The sequence below is a fragment of the Rhinoderma darwinii genome, chromosome 7, assembly GCF_050947455.1.
Source record: "Rhinoderma darwinii isolate aRhiDar2 chromosome 7, aRhiDar2.hap1, whole genome shotgun sequence".
NCBI lineage: Eukaryota > Metazoa > Chordata > Amphibia > Anura > Rhinodermatidae > Rhinoderma > Rhinoderma darwinii.
The window spans coordinates 76,751,666-76,774,535 of NC_134693.1; the positions used below are offsets into that span (position 1 = coordinate 76,751,666).

At 41.7% G+C, this 22,870-nt stretch overlaps 1 protein-coding gene across 3 annotated transcripts in view; it reads left to right on the forward strand.

Moving 5' to 3' along the window:
* Positions 1-1,487: 1,487 nt before the first annotated feature.
* Positions 1,488-22,870, forward strand: part of SUN2 (Sad1 and UNC84 domain containing 2) — a 96,386-nt gene continuing 75,003 nt past the window's right edge. Inside the window, exons 1-5 of one of the 3 annotated variants that reach the window (XM_075833565.1) lie at positions 1,488-2,016; positions 2,342-2,509; positions 7,219-7,328; positions 17,407-17,564; positions 18,522-18,659. In XM_075833565.1, coding sequence (XP_075689680.1) covers positions 7,225-7,328; positions 17,407-17,564; positions 18,522-18,659 — 400 coding nt within the window. In that variant the 5' untranslated portion in view covers positions 1,488-2,016; positions 2,342-2,509; positions 7,219-7,224. Of the gene's footprint in view, positions 2,017-2,341; positions 2,510-7,210; positions 7,329-17,406; positions 17,565-18,521; positions 18,660-22,870 lie in introns of all 3 variants that reach the window. The other 2 variants (XM_075833563.1, XM_075833564.1) reach the window with 2 other exon arrangements.

A 22,870-nucleotide genomic window follows, 5' to 3' on the forward strand; every position in this document is an offset into this window, starting at 1 on the left:
CTAGACATTTTTAACAATTTGCAGGAGGGTCTTGAGGCATGGTGGAAAGGCGTGGATGGGTAAAAAGTTAAGGTAGCGCGGGGGGAGCCTACCTTTTTGGTGGTGGATCGTGGCACTGCACTTCTGCTAAGAGCGTCTCGGTGGTGGACCATGGTGAGTTTACCACTAGCTACACGGCTAGGTGAACTCGCACATGGGGGGGCACTAGCTATGCAGCCGGTCCCCATGGTGTTTTGATCCTGGGCAGTCACAAAGGCCGGACGGTAGTGCGGCGGCTGCCTGGAATGCACAGCCGTTGGCAGGGGGCATGGCTGTATTGGTAATAGTTGGTGAGCTAGGGGCAGGTGAGCCTCAGCTCAAGGAGTGCTGTGTCACGATTGAGGTCAGGCTCCTCTTGCACTGTATTTGCATGTAAATTTGTAATAAAGGGGTGGCTCTTGCCACCATTTTTTGCCCAAAAATATATAGTGTTATTTTACTGTAAGGGGTCAGCATGTGAACACCTTATATTTAGGCCCTATTGACACGACAGCGTTTCCCGGCCATGTGACGGCCGTTCAAAAAACGGCCGTCACACGACCGCAGTAGGAACAATAGACCCCAAATGGGGAGATTCACACGACCGTTTTTTTGACGGCCCGGCAAAAAATGGAACATGCCCTATTTTCGGGCGTTCTCCCGGCTCCCATAAAAGTCTATGGGGCCGGGTAATACACAGCTATCCCTTGAACGTGTTCCGAGTGATGGCCGTGTCTTCCGTCGCTCGCTCTATCCTCCTCACAGTGCGAAGTGTATTTGAGGAGGAGGGTATTTTTTTGCTCCCTCGTGGAGTGGAACCCCCAACACCCGGCCACAGCTTCGGCAACGCTGTGGCTGCGGATTGGGGATTCTGCTTCAGGAGAAGTCCCTGAATTCACTGTCCATATACGGACACATTGACTTCTGAAGCGGGATCCCCGGCGCTGTGGCCGGTGTTTCCGCTCCAGGAGAAGTCCCTGGATTCACTGTCCATATATGGACACAGCGACTTCTAAAGCGGGATCCCTGGCACTGTGGCCGGTGTTTCCGCTCCAGAAGTCCCTGACTTCACTGTCCATATATGAACATTGAAGTCAGGGACTTTGCCTAGAACGGTCCCCTACAGTGGCGCTATCTACAGAAAGGTAGGGGGGGTTGCCAGGTAAAAGGGTGCTGTGTAGAACTACCTACAGGGGGCTGGGTGGCATTACCTACAGAGGGCTGAAAAAACGGATGCAAAACGGGGCTGTTAAAAATGGAAACACGTCCCGAAACCGATGCAAAATGTCTGAGAAAAACAGACCAAAACGGCCGACACTCGCACCCTGTCGTGTGAATAGAGTCTTATACTTGCCATAGTACATCCATCAGCCCGCTACACGGACATTAGCTGAAATACTGACTGAAAAAAAATCTAATTCCAAACGACGCTGAATAAAAACTGTAGTGAAGATGACATCACCCAACACAACGTGAGAGACAGTGAGCCGAGACACAGAAGGGCGGGAGATAAACCACAAAGAGAAACCACACACTGAGACAAAGAGGCGTGTGAGGGAAAGCGGCCCAAGACCGAAGAGACCCCGCACAAGACTCCGTGACACGCAGCAGCTGTGCTCTCAGGAAACGCGCTCTTATGCATGAGGGGAATGTGTATACAATGAGCAGCGGTTTATAATCTATCCCCCGCTATAGCCATACATGACGTCTTGAGGCACAGAAGCAGTTAAGGCAATAAGCCAAGTACATCCTTTTCCTGCACAAGCACCGTCTCCATCGTGCCCCCTCCCTGCCCATTCAAACCGACCAACACGGAGGATGCTGCCGCCCTGAGTGACAGCCGAACCGACCAATGTGAGAGCTGCTGGAGGTTATTGCCGACAGCTGCATCCTTAGATGACAGCACAGAGTGTATTTGTGTCACTGTCACCTGCGCGCACACGGGGCATCGCATGAGAGAAGCCCGGACGGGAACATCACTGTACGCATTGCTTCTGTGTATGTTTTCACTTCTGTATTTATCCCCCTGTCTCCCGGCCTCCCTTTTGTTGTGTATAGCCTGCAGCTTGTCAGACTATAAACACCTTCTCATCACTCTTGCATTTCCCTGACTAGTCACTTCTAGTGTGTGGCTGACGGTCTGGGCACTTCTGCTCCACTTTACCTTCCAAAACAATAACTGCTATTTCCTTGTGTATTTCTTCTGTCTGGTATTTTAATGTAGATGATCTTTTCACCTTCAGTCACTCATTCACATAGATCTTGTTGGAGTCCTCCTGTATCAGATAAATTAAATGTAAAATAAGTTATTTTATTTTTGCAGATTGCTATCTTATTTACACTCTTGGCTGTCCAAAGTCCCATGTAGTGAAGAAAGTGACAGAATATCGGAGAACATTTGCTACAACACCTTGATTGGTCAAGTTGAAGAAAAGGAAGAGTAGTTGGGCAAGGATCCGAACATTGCGCTGTCTTTCCATCACTGAACCAGGTGAATATCGGCATAATAAAGCCGTCCTGAAATGGAAGGTTTGTGGGGTTCATGTGCTATTAGTGTCGTTTTTACAACTATTTCTTTTTGTTGCTGTCTGGTTAATAGATAATATGTTGCGCAGCATTTGATAAATTTGGTACAACTTAAAAGGGTTGTCTCATGAAGATAATAGAAGCCGGTCCAACTTCAGAAGACCAGCTGTTATCCTGGAGGAAGCTGTGCCTGGCCATACAATGCCCCTGCAATGGTCGACCATGTAATACATGGGCGGGCCAGGTGCACTCAAGTCAAAGCTGTTCTTTGTCCTTTCACTAAGAGAAATTTATCCATTGAGTAAAAACGAAAGTTAGTTGTCAAACTTTGAGACTTTAGACGACGTAACTTGTGCAAAATGTATCAAAGAGGCACACACTTTTTATTGCACCCACCTCAGATATATATATATATAAATAGACCATGCAAATTTTCATTCATATCTGCTTAATTGCGCAAAAATAATCAAATAATAGCATCGATCCAGAATGAAACTTGGGTCGGCCTATGATAAAGGGGCATGAAAGTTGAGTCTGTACAGGGCCTGGACATCCGGACCACATTTCCGAATGTGGGGCTTCTGGTGGCACCATTGCATGGGGTCTTGCGGGTGAACGAGCACTCGAGAGGGAGCGGAAGGCGAGTGGCAAGCATGCCACCCCTCAGGAAGATACCGCACACCGCAGCATCAAATAATCCATGACCTGGTCCAGAAACTCTGCATTCTGCTGGCTGTGAACGGGTGGGTGTACAACGTGATTAAGGGCAGCAAGCTCCTCAGAAATTGTAAGACAAGGTCACAGGGCTGAATTAGGGGGTTGTGTGGTCTGCACTGCTTGTGGTCACTGGGGGTGGATTATGGTAAAAGCTCAGGGGGGCCCATTCAAAAGTTTGGTGTGTGGCAGTTTATATTTTTGCCGTAAATACGGCAATTTAGTAAAGAATTTTGATTTTATGTACCAAAACATTTGTTCTTCTTAGCGATTTATGTTACAAAATTATAATGGACAACAGTATAGAAATGTGTTCGCTATAAATGTATTCCACTGATTTTAGTAAAGTACGATAGAGCAAAAATTTTGCAACTTTTCGTAAAGCCGTATTTCATAATTTTTTGTCTTTTTACTTTAATTAACCCATGCTCACTTTTACTGACAAAATATCAAAGCGGCTGATAAGGTGAATCCCATAAGAAAACAAGGCACTAACCCTTCATAAACTTGGCTAACAACCTAAAGCTAGGTTAAAAGTCACATTTTTTTGTAATTTTTTTTTTTTCACAAAGTGCTAGAACAAATTCCCCTTTTGCCCATATGCCTTATTAAAGACAACTCTTTGAACAGAAGTGGGCACTTACGTGGCAGGTATAGCCTAATGTATGTGTACACTAGTTTTGCCACACATGACTGGTTTAATTTGTAACAATTTTTCTACTGATTACTATTCCCCTTTTTCACTAGAGAAATCTGTCTGAATTGTTGGTACTTGATAAGGGAATTACAAATTCTGGCTGTGATAAGTGTAGTGAATAATGACCTCTATATTGAAATAATTGTCTTGCAAAAAGATAATACAAGAGAGTTGCCCTTAAAGGGAATCTGTCAGCAGTTTTGAGTCCTCTATTTACAGGGTGGTGGAGTGCAGTGTAACCCCACCTATGTTGTCAGCCATGCAAGTTGAATGATCAATGAATCTCCGCTATCGCCACTTTCTGCTCTGCGTGAGGGCTGAAACAGACTCCTGATTGGACGCTAGAGCCGCCACGCAAAGTGGAGGGGCTGGCAGCGTTCAGTGCAGAGAGCCCAGAGCACTGAACAGAAAGAGGCCGTCTCCGCAACACTTGCGGCTGCGGCACCAGGAACATCAAGACAGAGATTTGTCGGTCATGTAACTCTCATGACCGACAACATACAGTAGGTATCAGTACACTGCACTCTCCACCCTGTATATAGCACTGTCAGCAGTTTTGAGGACTCAAAACTGCTGACCGCTTCCCTCTAAGGCCCTTTTATGCTGCCATAAAAATGGTTGTTTATCAGCAGCATATCTCCACATGTAATACGGGGATGCGCTGCTCTGCTGACAATATGCTAACTTTATGTGAATGAACGATCGTATTAACAATCATTCTTCTCCATACAGCCACCATCATTGCTCCGTGTAACTTAGCGCTTTTTACCGTGCAGGAATAGACTTGTGTAAAACCAGCCTTAGGATCAGATCAATGCTTTTATTTTCCAAAGAAAAATGAGATCTAGCCCGAATTTTATTTGTTGCAAAAGTAACAACCGTAAGTTCAGCCAGATTGGTTGTGACCTTCGAATAAGTTCACTTTTTTGATAGAACATGCTGTCAAAATGACAATTTCTTGTAAGTTTTATATAAATTAACATAACATGTATGGTTAACATACTTAATGCCTCAGGGAATACATATAAGTGTGACTGTGAATGGTGACAGTGCCAATGAGTCATGTGTGTTCCGTTTTTGCAGAAATGCTGCACGAATGTATGTAAAAGTCCTCTATATTGCTGTCCACCCACCAAAACTCTTTAATTGAGGTACAGGACATAGGATATTACCATCAAATGCAGCTGTGATAGAAAATAAACGTTCAAATAAATGTTACTGAATGGATGCCATGACTAAGAGCACTTGCCGTGCTTGAAACGCGTAGGCGCTTAATACCCACCTATTACTGCCTTGATGCCCATATGCACCTGACATCGAATTTTTAAATCTTTTGATACAATAAAATTGGGAATACGTTCCTTTTTAACCACATACCTGCAGCGCTGGATCCACTTTCTTCATACTTTACTGCAAATATGTTATTCTTGAACACTGCGTTCTTACATAACTGTCAGAGCAATAAACACCTGCTTTTCTTATTTGCCATATAATAAATATAGTGTGCCTTACAATGCCAGTATGTGCCACTACACCCTTAGAAAAACGCCTCTACACCGTACAATAGCTCAGAGCAAAAAAATGTTGCACATACTCGAGTAGCACTTCTGCCGGGTCATAAATTATTTTTTTTACCACTTTTACTCAAAAAAACCTGTCTTTTATAACTAACCTTGCTAATGTCTGTATGTTGTATTACATGTGGTCATATTTCAGTAGTATGTGATATATATTTCAATGACAAAAATAGGATTATGATTTGTGCATTATGCACATAGTGCCGGCAGGTATTCAGTTGTTATTCCCATATATTTGCACTCATAATTACAATGTTGCCACTTTAATGTTTGTATATTTTTTTTACTTTGTGCAACTATTTCGAAAACTGTGGGTTTGAAAAGAAATTTGATGAATTTATTACATTGCTTTGTTTTCAGGATCTTAGGTGTAATGGCCCAATCAAATGACCGTGACAAAACCTACTGCAAGCATGAGGAAACTTAATTTTGCTACGAACACATAGACTGGATGTAACGAAACTTATTTTAGGGCTGGATAAAAAAAAAATCACAATAAAAGGAGTGGTAAACAGTTTAGTTCTTTAATTAAATAAAAAATAAAAAAAAGCTGTAATATAAGCCTTTATTTCTATTCTGCAGCATTTCCCTGTTATTATTCAGCCAGCAGGGTAAACATTAGATGTTTTCATACTGGTTGATATGGCTACATTCAAAATCGTTTATGTATATATTGCTTCTGCAATTATTTGTCTTTTATTTACATATTTTACAAATGTCATATAGTCTATTTATATATAGTATGGACTTGCATAAATATTGTACAATCATGAAGATCAGCATGAAAACACCCATTATTTAGATTATGGTGCCTGCATTTAGAGAACTGGATAATGGTTCATATTGTTTATATTATAAAGTAACTTTTTTTTTTTTAATTTCATGACTTAATAGCTTTATGTATAAAGAAAATGGTTTCTTAATACGTAAGTTCTGAAATTGTGCTATTTGAAAGTTACTAATATACTGGGTCTGAGAGACGCAGGTCTGGCTTCAGAAACCACATGCGATCAGCTGTTATTACCAGGGGAAGCCGTTTCGGGCCATACTTTTCCTCTGCAGTTGCCACTACAGGGGGACTGGAGCATTTTCAAAAGAATGTCCTGATTATGTAAAAAATGAATGCGAAGAGTCCACTACAGCGAGAGGCGCTTTTTGTGGGCAGATTTCCCTTCTGCCTCATAGAAGGGAGTATCCTGAGCAGGGAGACTCCCAAGTTTAACATCTATGTTCCCTAATCGGGCATTTGGTAAGGGGTGGCTTCACAAGTGAACCTCTTTAATAATAAATAAAAAAAATTCTATGTAGCATGCATATCTTCTGGTCAGCATATAAAAATGAATGCATTAAAGTGTACCAACTCTCTCAGTGAAAAACGAATTAGTCTCCCGCTGAAGAAGCGTCCAGCAGCAAGGAACGTACACAGTCCATACTACTGCTAGAGGCAAAATAATAGAAGTAATTTAGAAAAATGATGACTGTGTGCACTCCTGCACTATAATAGTTTTTAACTGAAAGTGGAGGTACGCTTTAATGGTAGCGTTAGTAATATTGGAAGTTATTTATTATTGGTATAAAAAAGCAGCTCACAACTTGATAAGCTTCCTCTATTATTAAAACTTGTCACATCTCGCAACCCAAGCTACTGCTTGTCAATAAGATGTTATTTTGCTCTTAGACCGGCAGGTGAACATGTCAAGACGCAGTAAACGCCTCAGTGCCATTGATCTGGATGATGACAGGATCAGCACCAGCAGCTTAGAAAGTCAACACTTACACAGAGATAGTCCTATCAGGTCAGTATACACTTTGAATTTATATGTGTCAAACTGATGCATAATGTGAGCACAAAAAAAGTTACTCTATGCTTTGCCAAACCATCTCCAAAAAAATCATTCTTTTGCTCGTAGAAAATAGATCCTACACTTAAAGGGGTTTTCCGAGTTAAAATGTGTATGTGCTAATGCTTTTAACTTCTGAATGTAAATACATTTGTAATGTAATTGGCCCCGTTTCCAGATGCTGCCGTGGGGTACATGACGGGTGACGTCACTCTCTGGCTTCTGTGTTGATCATCAATCTTCTTCTGGTTATATGACACGTCACCGTGTGCCGTGTATGGGCTGTTCTGTTGTACAGCCAGTAATGCGCATGAGCGGTCCCTGCTGTTCTCTCGAGAACAGCTGCTCCACAACACCGATGAAATGCGTGCGTAGGTTGGAGTGATCCAGTGACGTCTTTACGCCGTACTGCACACGGATTCCATCCCGCACACTGATTCGGTCCATGCGCCTGAGGGATGAACGGCCTGTAGCCTAGTAAATGGCAGAGCAGGGAGATACCTCCCTGCTCTGCCATAGTGTACAGTAGTTTCTTTGTCCTAAGGATGGAGAAACTATTGAATGTAGTGATGCTATCACTGTAGCAGCGGTAGTTAGGCCACCGGGAAGAGAAGGAGCGCCAGGGCAGAAAGGCAGCTGGGGAAGGGAGCCAGCGCAGCTCCCCCTTCCACCTGCTGGAGTGATGGGCCCTGTGCAATGGCACAGGTCGCACACCCCAAAGGCCGGCCCTGTGTATGGGTAACATAAAATACTAAAGGACGTAGGATCTACATTGCAAATTGTTTCAAGCCAGTGAGTCTTGTAAGCGAGAAGCATGAAGTTCATATTGTCACATCCTGTGGTGTGCAGAGAGGAAACTGCAGTGATACCGGAAGCTTTATGTTTCTCGTTACTAGCTAAAGTGTGCACTAAATATGTCAACATCACTTACCTTCCAAATGACTAAAAAGTGTCAATACAAGATAGTATAAAAATATTTAGCGTTTCTGCTCAAGCAATTTAGAACCATTTTACTTTCGCTGTGTCGACTGGACACCGGCAGCAGCTACTGTATCACATTTTTACTAAAAGCACAGACAATCTATGAATTTCAGAATAGGCTGGAGAGGCTGAAGGTTGTTTGTAGCATTTGACATGAGAACCACTGGAAGTGGATCTGTCATCATAAAGGTCTATTCTACTACTAGCCCAGTTGGCACAAAAATGATTGTGCTGTTTGGCTAATAGCACCTAACCAAGAATACAGCGAAGTCATAGTTTTGAGTCTGGTGTATTTATGGGGGGAACGCTCCCTTCACCCCAGCAGGCCAGACCCTCTTAACATTTACTGAAGGATACTGTGTATCCGCTTGTATACCTGGCAGCCATAAATTACTGGTGAAAGGAATTGGAGGAGGCGGGAAAGGTGGGGAGAGCTCCCCTCATAAATTTTTATATTCTTTGTTAGCCAAATGGCACAATATTTTTTTGTGCCGTTTGGGCTAAAAGTAGATTGGGCTTGTCCCCATACTATGCTGCCCTTAAAGAGGCTCTGTCACCACATTATAAGTGCCCTATCTTGTACATGATGTGATCGGCGCTGTAATGTAGATTACAGCAGTGTTTTTAATTTAGAAAAACCATAATTTTTGACGGAGTTATGACCTATATTATCTTTATGCTAATGAGTTTCGCAATGGACAACTGGGCGTGTTTTACTATATGACCAAGTGGGCGTTGTACAGAGGAGTGTATGACGCTGACCAATCAGCGTCATACACTTCTCTCCATTCATTTACACTGCAGATAGCGATATAGCTATATCGCTATCTGCAGCCACATAAACACACTATAACGCTACTCATGTGTTATGACAATGAATATACGTTACCTCAGCCAGGACATGTGTATTCATTCTCCTGACCACTTCTGTAGCGTCTCTGTGAGTTGCAACACAGCACAGCGAGATCTCGCTGTGAATGACAGCTTACAGCGTAATCTCGCGAGACTACGCCTGCTATGCTGTAACTCACAGAGACGCTACAGAAGTGGTCAGGATAATGAATACACATCACGTCCTGGCTGGAGGTAATGTATATTCATTGTCCGGACACATGAGTAGCGTTATAGTGTGTTTATGTGACTGCAATTAGCGATATAGCTATATCGCTATCTGCAGCGTAAATGAATGGAGAGGAGTGTATGACGCTGATTGGTCAGCGTCATACACTCCTCTGTACAACGCCCACTTGGTTATATAGTAAAACACGCCCAGTTGTCCATTGAGAAAGTCATTAGCATAAAGCTAATCTAGGTCATAACTCCGTAAAACATGATGGTTTTTCTAAATAAAAAACACTGCTGTAATCTACATTACAGCGCAGATCATGTACAAGATAGGGCACTTATAATGTGGTGACAGAGCCTCTTTAACCCCTTCCCCCTGCTTGCATTCTGGGCCCTAATGACCAAGCCATTTTTAACGTTTTTTTATTGTCCCATTCGAAGAGCTATAACTTTTTTTATTTTTGCGTCGACATAGCTGTATAAGGTCTTGTTTTTTCGGGACAAGTTGTACTTTTTAATAGCACCATTTTGGGGTACATATGATTGATTAATTAACTTTTTTGTGTGGGGATAGAGGAGAACCTGAAATTTCACCATTCTTTTTTTTGCGCCCTAAATCTACGTAGTTTACCGTGTGGTATAAATAACACAATAACTTTATTCAACGGGTTGTTACGATTGCAAAGATACCAAATTTGTATAGTTTTTGTATGTTTTACTACTTACACAGTAAAAACACGTCTTTTTCAAAATTATTTGTTCTTGCGTCTCTATATTTGAAGAGTCATAACAATTTTATTGTTCTGCCGATGCAGTTGTATGAGGGCTTTTTTTTTGCGAGACGACTTGTAGTTTTTATTGGTACCATTTGAGAGTAGATTCGACTTTTTGATCACTTTTGATAACATTTGTTTTAAGTCAGGATTAACAGAAAACAGCAATTTTTCCATTGTTTTTTATTTTATTTTTTTACGGCGTTCACCGTGCGGGTTAAATAATGTAACCGCTTCATAGTCGGGGTCGTTACGGACACGGCGATACCAAATATGTGTAACTTTTTTGATTTATTGTGGTTTTTTTTTAATAGTAAAGCATTTTGTAAGGGGAAAAAGTGGGTTTTTCATTTTTTTTTTTACTTTATTCAACTTTTTTTTACTTGTATACTAGTCCCACTTGGGGACTTTAATATGCGATCATCCGATCGCTATTATAATACACTGCAATACTTCTTATTGCAGTGTATTACTGCCTGTCCGTTTGAAACGGACAGGCATCTGCTAGGTCATGCCTCCAGCATGACCTAGCAGGCATTCGTTACAGGCAGACCTGGGGGCCTTTATTAGGCCCCCGGCTGCCATCGGAGACACAGACACTCGGCGATCTTATCACCGGGTGTCAGTGGGATGAGAGGGAGCTCCCTCCCTCTCTCCAAAACCACTCCGATGCGGCGCACGCTATTCAAGAACCGCATCTGAAGGGTTAAACGGGTAACTAATACTAATATCGATCTCACCCGGCAGCAGGGACGCCCCCAGCCCTCAGCTACCTCTGGTAGCTGAGAGCAGGGAGATTTGACAGCTCCCTGCTCTGTTTACTTTATTCTAATGCAGCACCATGGAATGGCGGCGCTGTAGAATAAAGCCCACCAATGACCGCCATGAAAAGGCTTATCGGCGGTCATTAAGGGGTTAAACATCTTTCATTGCAAACAATTTGTTTTTGTGTTGTTGCAATCCAAGAGGCATTACTTTTTAATTTTTCAGCAGACATAGCTTTATCAGGACTTGTTTTTTGTGGGACGAGATTTAGTCTTTATTGCCACCGTTTGGGGGTGTATTCATTTATTTGCGAGTTGACAAAAAGCAACAATTCAGCCGTTGTTTTTCACTGTTTTTTAACATCGCTCACTGTGCGGTATAAATAACAGGTTAATTTTATCTTATATTATGAAGTCCTTACAATTGCAGCAATACCAAAAAATGTTTTCTATTTTGTAAGTGAAAATTATTTATACTTTTTTTTTTTTTTCCAATAATCTTTATTGAACTTTATTTTTTTTGTCCCACTAGGAGACTTGCGCTCATGTGGTCTCTTTTATAATACATTTTAATACTCCTGCTTTGCAATGTGTTATGCTTGTCATTTGTTACATTGAAAGGCAGCCTATTGGACCCTGCCCTAGGCAGGGCCTAATAGGCTCGCATACTTGGCAGGTCTGGGGGCCTTTGTTAGACCCCTGCCTGCCATGGCAACCAGCACCATGTGATCGCTTCGTGGTGGGTGCAGATAGATTTCAGAGGGAGTTATCTCCCTCTGTAAAACACTTTGATGCCACGGTTGCTTTTCAGCCCAAATGGAGATGTTTTTACTCCTGCGATAAAAAAATCTTACGTTAATGTATGAATAAATCTCCCCCAATATGTTTAAAACACTTGTGGTGTATGAGATTTACTCATGCACCAGTCTAACACCAAAACACGCTGGAGTAAGATGTGCCAAATTTATTAAGAAGCGCATGCCTTTTAATTAAATTTGTCTCCTCCCTGGCTGTCTGTGCACAGCAATTGAAATCTATCAAACCGCTGGTGGCCCTGCCCCTTCTGTTTGAAGAGTGGCCAAAGAGGGGGGCGTGGCTTGCCTGCCGGACTGAATGGCCGCTTGAGAGCTCAACTCTGCATCACACCAGCGACTTATACCTCACCTGACGCCCAAATTTTGCCCTCATCGGAGGATAAAAGCGCCCAGGATGTCCAGGAGACGGAAATTGGTGGCCAGACCAGCGAAACTGCTGGATTTTTACTTCAACCGCCAGGCGGATCAAGATGGCGCCGATGCCTGCTCTCAATCAGGCTCACTCACCTCAGACCCGGGCTCTCCTCTCAGACACGCTATTGCACCTCCACGCAGAAACAGCTCTGTCCCGGTGCTATCGCCTCACACACAAACAGTCACTCGGAGCTCCCCTCCAGAACAACTTGTGACTCCGACCCTAGTGCTACCGGAACTCAGAGGCCGCCATCTTGTGGAACGCTCACGCGGCCCTTCACCTTCCTCACCTTCATCTCCTGACTCCAGGAGCCCAGCCAAGCAGAACCAACGACTGCAAGCTGCTCAACACTTGCTGGGGAAGGGAGGAGAAAGCGCCAGTGATGAATGTATGACTTCTGTGCAGACAGACGTTTTTGCTACATAGTTTTTTTTCCTACTATGCCATCCACATCTAATCCTGTCACAGAACTTACTCTTAAAGCCATGCTGCAGGCTCTGCAACAATCCCTACACTCTAGGCTCACTCGATTACTCAAACCCATGCCTGAAGCGATACACACTGTGGAAGACAAGGTACAACATGTAGAATCCAAAATGAGTGTCTTTGTATCATCCCACAATTAACTCATTGATGCTCATTATGATCTTGAATCCGACCTGTCCCAGGTGAAAGCAAAAATTTATGATCTGGAAGACAGATCCCGACGGAATAACGTTAAATTTCGAGGCATTCCTGAAGACATAGCGGCCAAAGATTTGACCCACTTTATTCAAGGATTCATTAAGACTTTACTTCCAAAATGCACTCCTAGAGATCTGATAATAGACAGAGGCCACAGAGTTCCGAGGCCAAAACTCCTAGCTGAGGGATGTCTTGGCTCGCCTCCACTTTTTCTACATCAAAGAATACTTCATGGCCGCCGCCAGGCAAAAGGATGCAATTCCTGCGCAATACAACATGGTCTCTGTTTATGCGGATCTCTCTGCCACCACTCTACAACTCCGGAGACAACTCTCCCCATCACTACAGCACTCAGGTATAACAAGATCTTATACAAATGGGGCTTTGCAGTTCGCTTACTGATCAACAGGAATAATTCCATGCACGTGATCAGATCCGTACAAGATGGATCTTCGCTACTGCAGCAATGGGGAATTTCTGTCACTTCCTCATAGCCTATACGGAGGGCTCCTCCGCAATCCATCAGTGATGAATGGCAATTGACCAAACTTCGCAACCATTCGAGACGTTGAGGTAACTTCCAATGGTATATGCACTGTTGCTTTTGAGACCTAAGTCCGGTTCACAAATAGACTGTCTCCCCCCGCCTTTATCTCAACATCACTACTGTTCAGACCACTTCTCTACAAAAGTTCTTGAATGGTTTTGTTGTTCTAAGTTTTCTATCTGTTTTTGTGAAGCCCTCTTTCCATAATATCTCTCTACCGTAGTCGAATTGTATATATGACACCTACTTTCATGTTGTATACTATTTTAAATGATGGCAATGTGACGCTAATGTCCAACTGGAATTGCAGTCAACAGCACGCCCTCTTTAATAATGGCTCTTAAATTTGGTTCTCTAAACGTGAATGGACTTAATAGTCCACACAAACATGCATATATGTGGAAAGAAGCGCAACAGTTAGCATGTTATATATTTTGTATACAGGAAACACATCTTCTGAAAAAAGATGCACATCGCATAAAAGACCCACACTTTCCCCATGTTTTCCAGTCTCATCACTACAAAAACCCGAGGCGTGCTGGTGGCTGTAAAAAATACAGTTGCTTTTCAACTGATTGAATTGTTTGTTGATCCTAACGCCAAATATGTCCTTCTGGTTTGTTTGACAAATAATGTAAGATACTCTATATAGATTCTATATTCACCAAACAGCCACCAGCTGAACTTCCTACATAAAATTCTCAGACTAATTTCCAAACATAAACAAGGAGAGAGATTTCTCGTTTCACTCTCAAGTGCATAACAGCTATTCTAGAATTTATATGTTCCTTGTAGATAGGGAAACACTTTTTCTGTCACAATCCACGACTATTGGAGACATTCATTGGTCAGATCACGCTCCAGTTACTTTGACGATTGCGGAAACTTACAATTCTCCTCCAGACTATCTTTGGAGATGCAACTCTTTTCTTTTGTCACATCCTACTTATAAACGAGATGTAGAAAGGGACCTTCATGACTATTTTCAACATAATGATACCCCGGACACCAACATCTCCTCCTTGTGGAATGCTCACAAGGCGTACATCAGAGGTACTTTCATCCGACTGGGTCACACACTCAGAAAAAAAGAGATTGGCTGAGGTTTCTTTGTTAACAAACGAGATCCGCCTTTTAGATGCAAAAAATAAATTATCGCCTTCGAACGTATGGGCCTCACAGCTGTTCCTCCCTGAGACAACGCCACCGTCTATGTTTATTGTCTGAATATGAGAAAAATCTTAGGAAAACCAAAGCTAGGTATTATTCACAAAACAATAATGCAGGGAAATTATTAGCTGCTCGTCTTAAAACTCAATACCAGAAATCTAGAATTCCATATTTGATAGATCCCCACAATCGAAAAAAGATTCTAGATCCTAGAGATATCAGATCGGTTTTGCATATACTACTCCTTATATAACTTAAAAAATGGCCCCTTTACAGAATGCCCTAATCCACCTGATATATTGGAATTCCTCCAGAAAGCTTCTTTGCCTAAATTATCCCTGTAACAATTGGGATGTTTAAATGCCCCTATAATCAACTACACTGCTCCCTTACTTGATAAAAAAAATGTCAACAAGCAATAGATCTTGGTTCCCTTCCTAAGGAAAACCAGTCAGCAATTATTGTTACACTCCCTAAACCGGGTAAAGCTCCTAATGCCCCCCAAAACTTCAGGCCAATATTGCTACTAAACTCTGACTTAAAACTATATGCCAAATTACTTGTGACAAGGCTTACCCCCTGCTGACTACTTTGGTGAGCGCGGACCAAGTAGGTTTTGTTAAAGGACGACAAGCTTCAGACAATACGAGGCAGATCCTAAACTTATTACGCCTCATTGAAACGCATATGACTCCAGCGTTGATGTTGGTTTTGCCTTTATCCCCAATAATTTTCATACTATCCATGGAACCGCTGGCTCAACACATTAAACTCCATATGGAGATACAGGGCATAAAAATTTGTGCTAGATCGCATACCATCTCTTTGTATGCTGATGACATTATCTTATCCTTGACAAACCCAGAATCTTCGTTGACCTCAGCCATCGACATTATTACTAACTTTGGCAAACTCTCATACTACAAATTAAACACGCAAAAGTCCCAAATGCTTCCATTCCACCTAGACCATTCCAAATTACTTTTCATTAAGACAAAATATCCCTTTGACTGGCAAATGAAGGGCATCCAATATTTAGGGATTACCCTAACTTCCTCATATCGTGATCTCTATGAGGCCAATTATGAACCTCTGAAAGGTTACTTAAATTCGAGACATCATGGATAGGTAGAATAGCAGCCTACAAAATGCTTTTATTGCCAAAACTCTTATACCTATTTAGAAACTTACCTATTAGCCTTCTCAAAAGATTCTTTCAGACAGCACAAAAAACTCTTTCCCAATTTATATGGTCAGGTCGAAAGCTATTATATAGCTACCCAAGTAGCACAAATATCTAGTTGGGGGAATAGTGATGTGGATAAACAATGTATGCATCTAGAAAATTCATACGTCGCACCTCTTAGCTTGAAAATGTAGAAGCAGCCATTAAAACATCTTTGAGATGGTACTACACTCCTGACCATTTGCATAGGATGTTTCCCGAGTCCTCATCTGTATTTTGGAGGGGATGTGGCAATACAGGCACTCTTTACCATGTCTTATGGCACTGTACCAAGCTAGATAGCTATTGGACCCAAGTGTTTGGACTTTTGACGCAAGTATTTCATTTTCAAATCCCACAAACACCCCAACTTGCACTACCCTTTCTTGAACTGGACAAACTACCTTTTTAGGGTAAGTCCATGGTGAAATTTGTGTTATGGGCAGACTGCTGCTATTATATTACAATGTGTTTTTTTTTGTGCAGTTAACTGCATCTTCATAATGTCCAACCGCATTCAGTTAATACTAGCGCTCCTGCTCGGGACTCCGTTCTGGGGAAGACCCTGACAACACTGTCCATATATGGACAGCGATGTCAGGGAATTCCACAGAGTCCCGAAGCAGAGCCTATACTAGCACTCTGCGTGGGACTCCACTCTGGGGAAGACCCTGACAACACTGTCCATATATGGACAGCGATGTCTGGGAATTCCACAGAGTCCCAGAGCAGAGCCTATACTAGCGGCTCTGTGACTCGGGGGCCGCGTGCTTGAGACCCCTGCCCTACGGTATATAGACTACGCTTGTAGTCTCTCCTTTAGCTGCACTAGTTGTTTATTTTTCAGTTCTTTACTGTTGTTTTACTATGTTCACAAATGTAGTCGCTTTCTTCTGCTTAAATGAGCTGTATCTCTTATTGTGATTGAACTTCATGTATTCCATGCATACTATGTTTGTACCTTTCTCATTTACAAAAACTCAATAAAAATCATTGAACTGAAAAGTGGCCAAAGAAGTGTAAAACAGCAAAATGTCACAAATTGTTGCGCAAATCTAACGTTCGACATTGCATTTGTGCCGAAATTCTGGCATTAAATAGTCTTGTATCCCCAACAAATGCAGCTACGGTATGCAAATTAATTTTCATAACATTTTTGCAAATCGACGGTGGGACAGCTTTCTAAATGTACCCCAAGTGTGCCATTCCCTCCAAATATGGTACAGGTGAAAGAGCACTTATCGATGAAATAGTTTTTTCAGTCCGGTATGTTATTGTGTTTTCATATAATACATACACAAGCTGGACATGGTCTTCATCAACCGGTATTTAATGGAACAGAAAATAAGAACATCACAAAACAAAGCAAACCTCAACCGCAAAGTGAAACATGGATGGAATACATAACCAATAATACTATAGTGTCACTTATTCAGGTCGAATACTATGATAGTTTTTTTTCTTCTGAAAATTTATAAAGAAATGTAGTGATATAGAAATAGTTTTTGTTTTTTTTTTCATTGGCTGCGGATTGTTTAATACCAATGGTTCATTTCAAAGTATATTATAATCAGTCTCCATTCTCCCTTTACAGGACTACTAGAAGAAAAGTGACCACCATTAGACGAGCTCCTACCTCCCAAGAGACAGATGAACACACATATTACAGTGAATCATCAAGCTATGTTATCCAAGACAAAAGGGGCTTGTCTGCAACCCTAGAAGAAACAGGCTATGGAGGAACCACATGGGGTAAGACAAATGGACTATGAGAGCAAGAGGAAAACCTTTGGCATTTTAATTCCTTATGTCTCCTGCCATAACTGCCAAGGTGCCTAGTGTCTGTATACATTGGGATCTTGCAGCCTCAACTGTATTGAAAAGCACAGTAAACTATTTTTATTACAAAAGTATACAAAAAAAATAAAACCATATCCCAGTCAATAGCAGATGTGTGCAACTGTATATCTGACCATACATTCGGCTGGACTGTTTTTATCCCGCCAGAAGTAAACCCCAAATGCGGAGTGAATTTAGAATTTAACTGTTTCACCTTTAAAAAGAGAGAGCAAGATGGTTCGGTAATTTTAGAAAATATATATTTCGGTTTGCTTCAAAGTCTTCCATTTAGAGGATCCTTTGATTTTTTTTTTTTTTATTCTCTCCATGCCAGCGTCATTGAAAACTACTGTCTAATGTCAAGGATAGTAGATGATAAGATGTTTACTTATCTGTTATAGAAGTGTGACTTTCAGCAGTGAAGAATTGTTTATGGGAACTGGTCAAGGTAACATGCTTTTTCACGTGAATGATTACGTTTTAGCAAGCTCGGTATTATTCTAAAACAGGCGCACTTTCTGTCGTGTTTTACAACTTGCAGAGACAACTACTCGGCACCCTTAAGAGCCTTCCCTGAACAGCTCTGCTACGATAAGCACTGTTTTGACTAAAGAACGTTTTGGTTTTTTTTCTTGTTTTTTTTTCCCCCTGACGTTCATTGTGCAATGGAGGCCAGACTCGGGTGGGACTGTTGCAGATTGATTCTGGACCATTGGAACAATCTTCAGTCAGTTTCTTCTCACCTTAATAATTACTGCTTCACCAATAAATTATATTCAACACCGCAAATGTAGAAATATTTATGTTTAGTGGCTCAAATATCTGTATGAAATGGCTATTCACAACACCTATTATGAATCTGTCTTGCAGAAGAAGGGGATGTGGTACGTAAAAGGAAGGGGATGGATATCTTGTATAGCAGCAACAAGAATGGCTTCTCTGACATGCCGGCGACGTATGACAAATCTACCTCATCTTCTGGATATTCCTCAGAGGAGGACTACACCAGTGAGATCCTTCTTTTTCACATTTGGTTTTATTCTTTTATAGGGCTACAGTTATAGGGAACCTGTCAGCTTTGCTGAAATGTTTCAATAAATACTTGCATTCTTCATAAAATAACAATTCTAGAGCATTTTTTATGAAAACTCTGCATTGTACGGTTCCCCTGTTATCCTTCCTGAAAATGTATCAAATTGCCAAATAAGTGTTACCATTCCTCTTGTCAATAGGTTTTGTCCTTCGACACACTGACACTGTCCACACTGATTAGGCAGCGTCAGAGTGTGTAGGGACACGTGCCTTTAAAGGGAATCTGTCACCATCATTTCACCTATTAAACCAGTAATACCTGGTGGTAGTGGGTGAAAAATCATTTCTATATAACCTGTAATTGTCTTCTTAGTCAGCTCTGTAGCTTTAGTATTTTAGTGTTCCCACACCGTATGCTAATGAGCATAAAAGAGTCATATCTTCGTCCTGAAAAGAGTCAAATCTTCATTCCTCCAGTCTTTCCGAGTTTACCCCGCCTCCTTACTTTTCATTGACAGCTCCTGGCTTTCCCCCAGCACACAAAATCCTGCACTTGTGCACTGATGTCCTCTTCTGGTGTGTGCGCAAAAAGGGACACCGGATTATTACGATAAAAGGCGCAAAATGTTTGTAGACCGTTATTTACAGTTGGAGGAGGAGTTTAGGAGAGGGAATAACGGCAATGAACTTTTGATAGCAGCGGCCAGTGAGGGATATGTAAAGTTCAATAGGTGAAATGCTGGTGACAGATTCCCTTTAACGAGGGGACTGGTAGCAATCAGTTGTCATTTGTTTTAAGGATGAATAATAGAGGAACAGCACAATGCTGAGATAAAACAGACAGCTCTACTAAAACAGATCTGTCAGGAGCTGACAGGTGCTCTTTAACACTGTAAAGAATTAGAATCACTGAATATCTAATTACTACAACAAGATGTAATTGGAAATAAAGTCCTTACAGTTCTTGGAATTACTCTTTACCATTATAGAAAAGAAGCTTTGATTTATCTCTAGCCTGTAAACAGGAATTCCAATATTAGCATTGCTATAGAGAACTGTTATTAATACCCTTCTCTAGTATGGATTCCTGTCAACAATGCTACTACACCGCCAATGTAGATAATGTACACTTTAGATCTAGTTTTCAGATAGTAATTTTGTAAAGCTGGCCATCAGGGCAGTACTAGTGGGACTGCTGTCAGGGGCGCGGCCACATGGCTGAAAAAAATGTGCCTCGTCCCTTCCCTCACGGCCCCCACAGCCCTGCTGTGACTTCTTCCTCTCCTGGCAGGCTGTCAGGAGAGGGAGAACAGTAATAGTAATAATAAAACACTTTTTTTTTTTTTTTTTCAAATATCTATCTATATATCTAGTTTATATTGATATATAGTATAGTTCTAGGCTGGGGCTACATGACGACTTTGGCAATGACAAAGGTCCCATGGGCAAAAATCGCTTTATCCAGTAGCCTACATCGCAAGTAAAATGACTTGAAATGTATGCTACGGAACATAGCAATCTTTGGCCGTGCGATTTGTGTCGCGGCCAAAGTCGCAGTGTAGCTCCAGCCTAAAACTATACTATATATCAATATAAATGAGATAGATAGATAGATATGAGATAGATAGATAGATAGATAACAGGAAAACTAGACCAAATCCATGTAAGAACAATTTGCTTTTAAATTGGCACATGGCTAAAACTCTCCTATTTTCGGTGCGGATTGCGCACTGAAAATTCACTAAGTTACAATATAACTCATGTGAATGGGGTTTAACTTTTATTTGAAAGATGGAATAGATAGTAGACTCTGCTATTCCATCCTGAGAGATCCTGCAAAACAAACGTATACTTCTCCTGACATATGGGTAGTAATGTCAGGAGCTTCCCAATGACGGAGTCCCCAGGCATCGCAATCGCCCTGCCCTTACACTTTGGCTGTGGGGAAGCTCCTGACATTACTGTCCAAATATGGACATCCGGAACAGCGCCGGTGTCCCTTGGCAGATATCTACTAGAAGCTCCGGAGACTCCAGCCCTGGGAAAGCTACGAACGTCACTGTCGATTTATGGACACTGACTTCAGGAGTTTCCCCAGGGCCATTCCCCGGGCGACGTATCCCACCCGATGCCATACAGTAGGATACGTTTTGGCTAAATTGAACAAAATCCAGGACATTAGGCGGTCATGTGTCTGACCCATGGTTTCGTTCGCTGTAATTGACATCAGTACGAAAATCGGTTAACGTACAAACGTGAGTGCACCACTTTTCGTTGCCCAACCCTCAGTAATGGAGGGGGTCCTAGATTTCTTGGCTGTATGGGGCCCAGAAATTCCTGATGGCGGCCCTGCTGGCCATTGAGGGTCATGGGTCTCATTGACACTAACCATCTATCCATACCTAGAATCCCTGCTGCACCTCTGGCATTGGCAGCACATTGCCCATCCTTCCATCTTTGACCAAGCCCATTTATTTTCAAACTTACGTTATGAGAGACCTGCGATCCCATTTATTAGTCTAGTTGCTTGTTTTTGAACCACCCTCCAACTCTACTATATCTTTTTTTTTTTTTTTTTGTTGTGGGGAATCTGAAATGGCAGCCTATATTTAAAATGAGCAAGGGATTTGTAGGGGAGCAATGTTATATTTAACCCCTTCCCGACATATGTATGACGTATCCATACACCAAAGTCGGGTAGGGGAAGTATGGAACAGGCTCACGGGGTGAACCCGCTCCATACGATGCCAGTGTCGGCTGTATGTTACAGCCAACACTTCAGAGTAACGAGCGGGATCACGCTTGAGCGCAATACCGCTATTTTAACTCGTTAAATGCCGCAGTCAGTAGCGACTGCAGCATTTAAATCGTTACAAAGAGGGGGCGACCCCCTCTTACAGCTCATCGCGCTCCCCACAATGCAATCGTGGGGGGTCGATGGTTGCTATGGCTGCCTGGAGGCCTAATGAAGGCACCCAGGTCCGCCATCTTTGTGCTCCTATCAAGCCCTGTCTCCTGCAGGGCTTAATAAAAGCCTGTCAGAATCATGATATACTGTATAAAGTATATCGTGCAAGCAATCTAACAATCGCTGGTTGAAGTCCCCTAGGGGGACTAATAAAAAAAATTCAAAATTTGTAAAATAAAGTTGTTTTTTTTTTTATGTAAAAAAAAATTTTACGTTAAAAAAAACACAAACCTTTTCCCATTTCCCCCCTAAAACGTAGTAAGTAAATTAACAAACATAATTAGTATTGCCGCGTCCGTAAAAGTCTGAACTATTACAATATATCATTATTTAACCCGCACGGTGAACGCCGTAAAAAAACAACTTGTAAACGCCAGGATCTCTATTTTTTTGGTCACCTCATCTCCCACAAAAAATCAAATAAAAAGTGAACAAAACGTTGCATGTACCCCAAAATGGTATCATTAAAAACGACAGCTTTTCCCACAAAAAATAAGCCCTCATACCACTTAATCGACGGAAAAATGAAAAAGTTATGGCTCTCTGAATTTTGCGACACAAAATAAATTTTATTTTTTCCACTTAGGTTTTTTCTTGTAAAAGTAGTAAAATATAGAAAAAATGTATGTTTGGTATTGACCCACAGAATAAAGTTAACATGTTTTAATTGCACAGTCAATTCTGTAAAAACGACGTGCAAAAAACAATGGAGGAATCGCAGTTTTTTACATTTTCTACCCCACAAATAATTGTTTTCCTGTTTCCTAGTACATTATATGGCACAATAAATGGTGCTACGAAAAATTACAACTCGTCCCGCAAAACTCAAGCCCTCATAGGATTATTTCAACGGAAAAATAAAAAAGTTATGGCTTTTGGAATGTGGGGAGGAAAAAATGAAAATCCGAAAAAGGGCTGCGGCGGGAAGGGGTACTTCCTGTTAGTAAATTAGGAAGAAGGGGAGGCCTACAGCAAAAGGCTGAGATTTGAAGGGAAAGGGTCTGCAAGAGTACAGCACACGAGGACCTTGGAGCACTGTGAAGTTTTTTACGCTTTAAATAGGAAGTGTCGTATCAACATGAAAGACGATGTAGTAACTAACAAGGTTGTAACTCACTACATCATCCGAAAATTGTGTTTCCTTCCAGAAAAATCCTTTTTATTTTGCTTGCACTAGAAGTCTCCCAACACTCTGAATCATAGTCCACTTGTTAAGAGA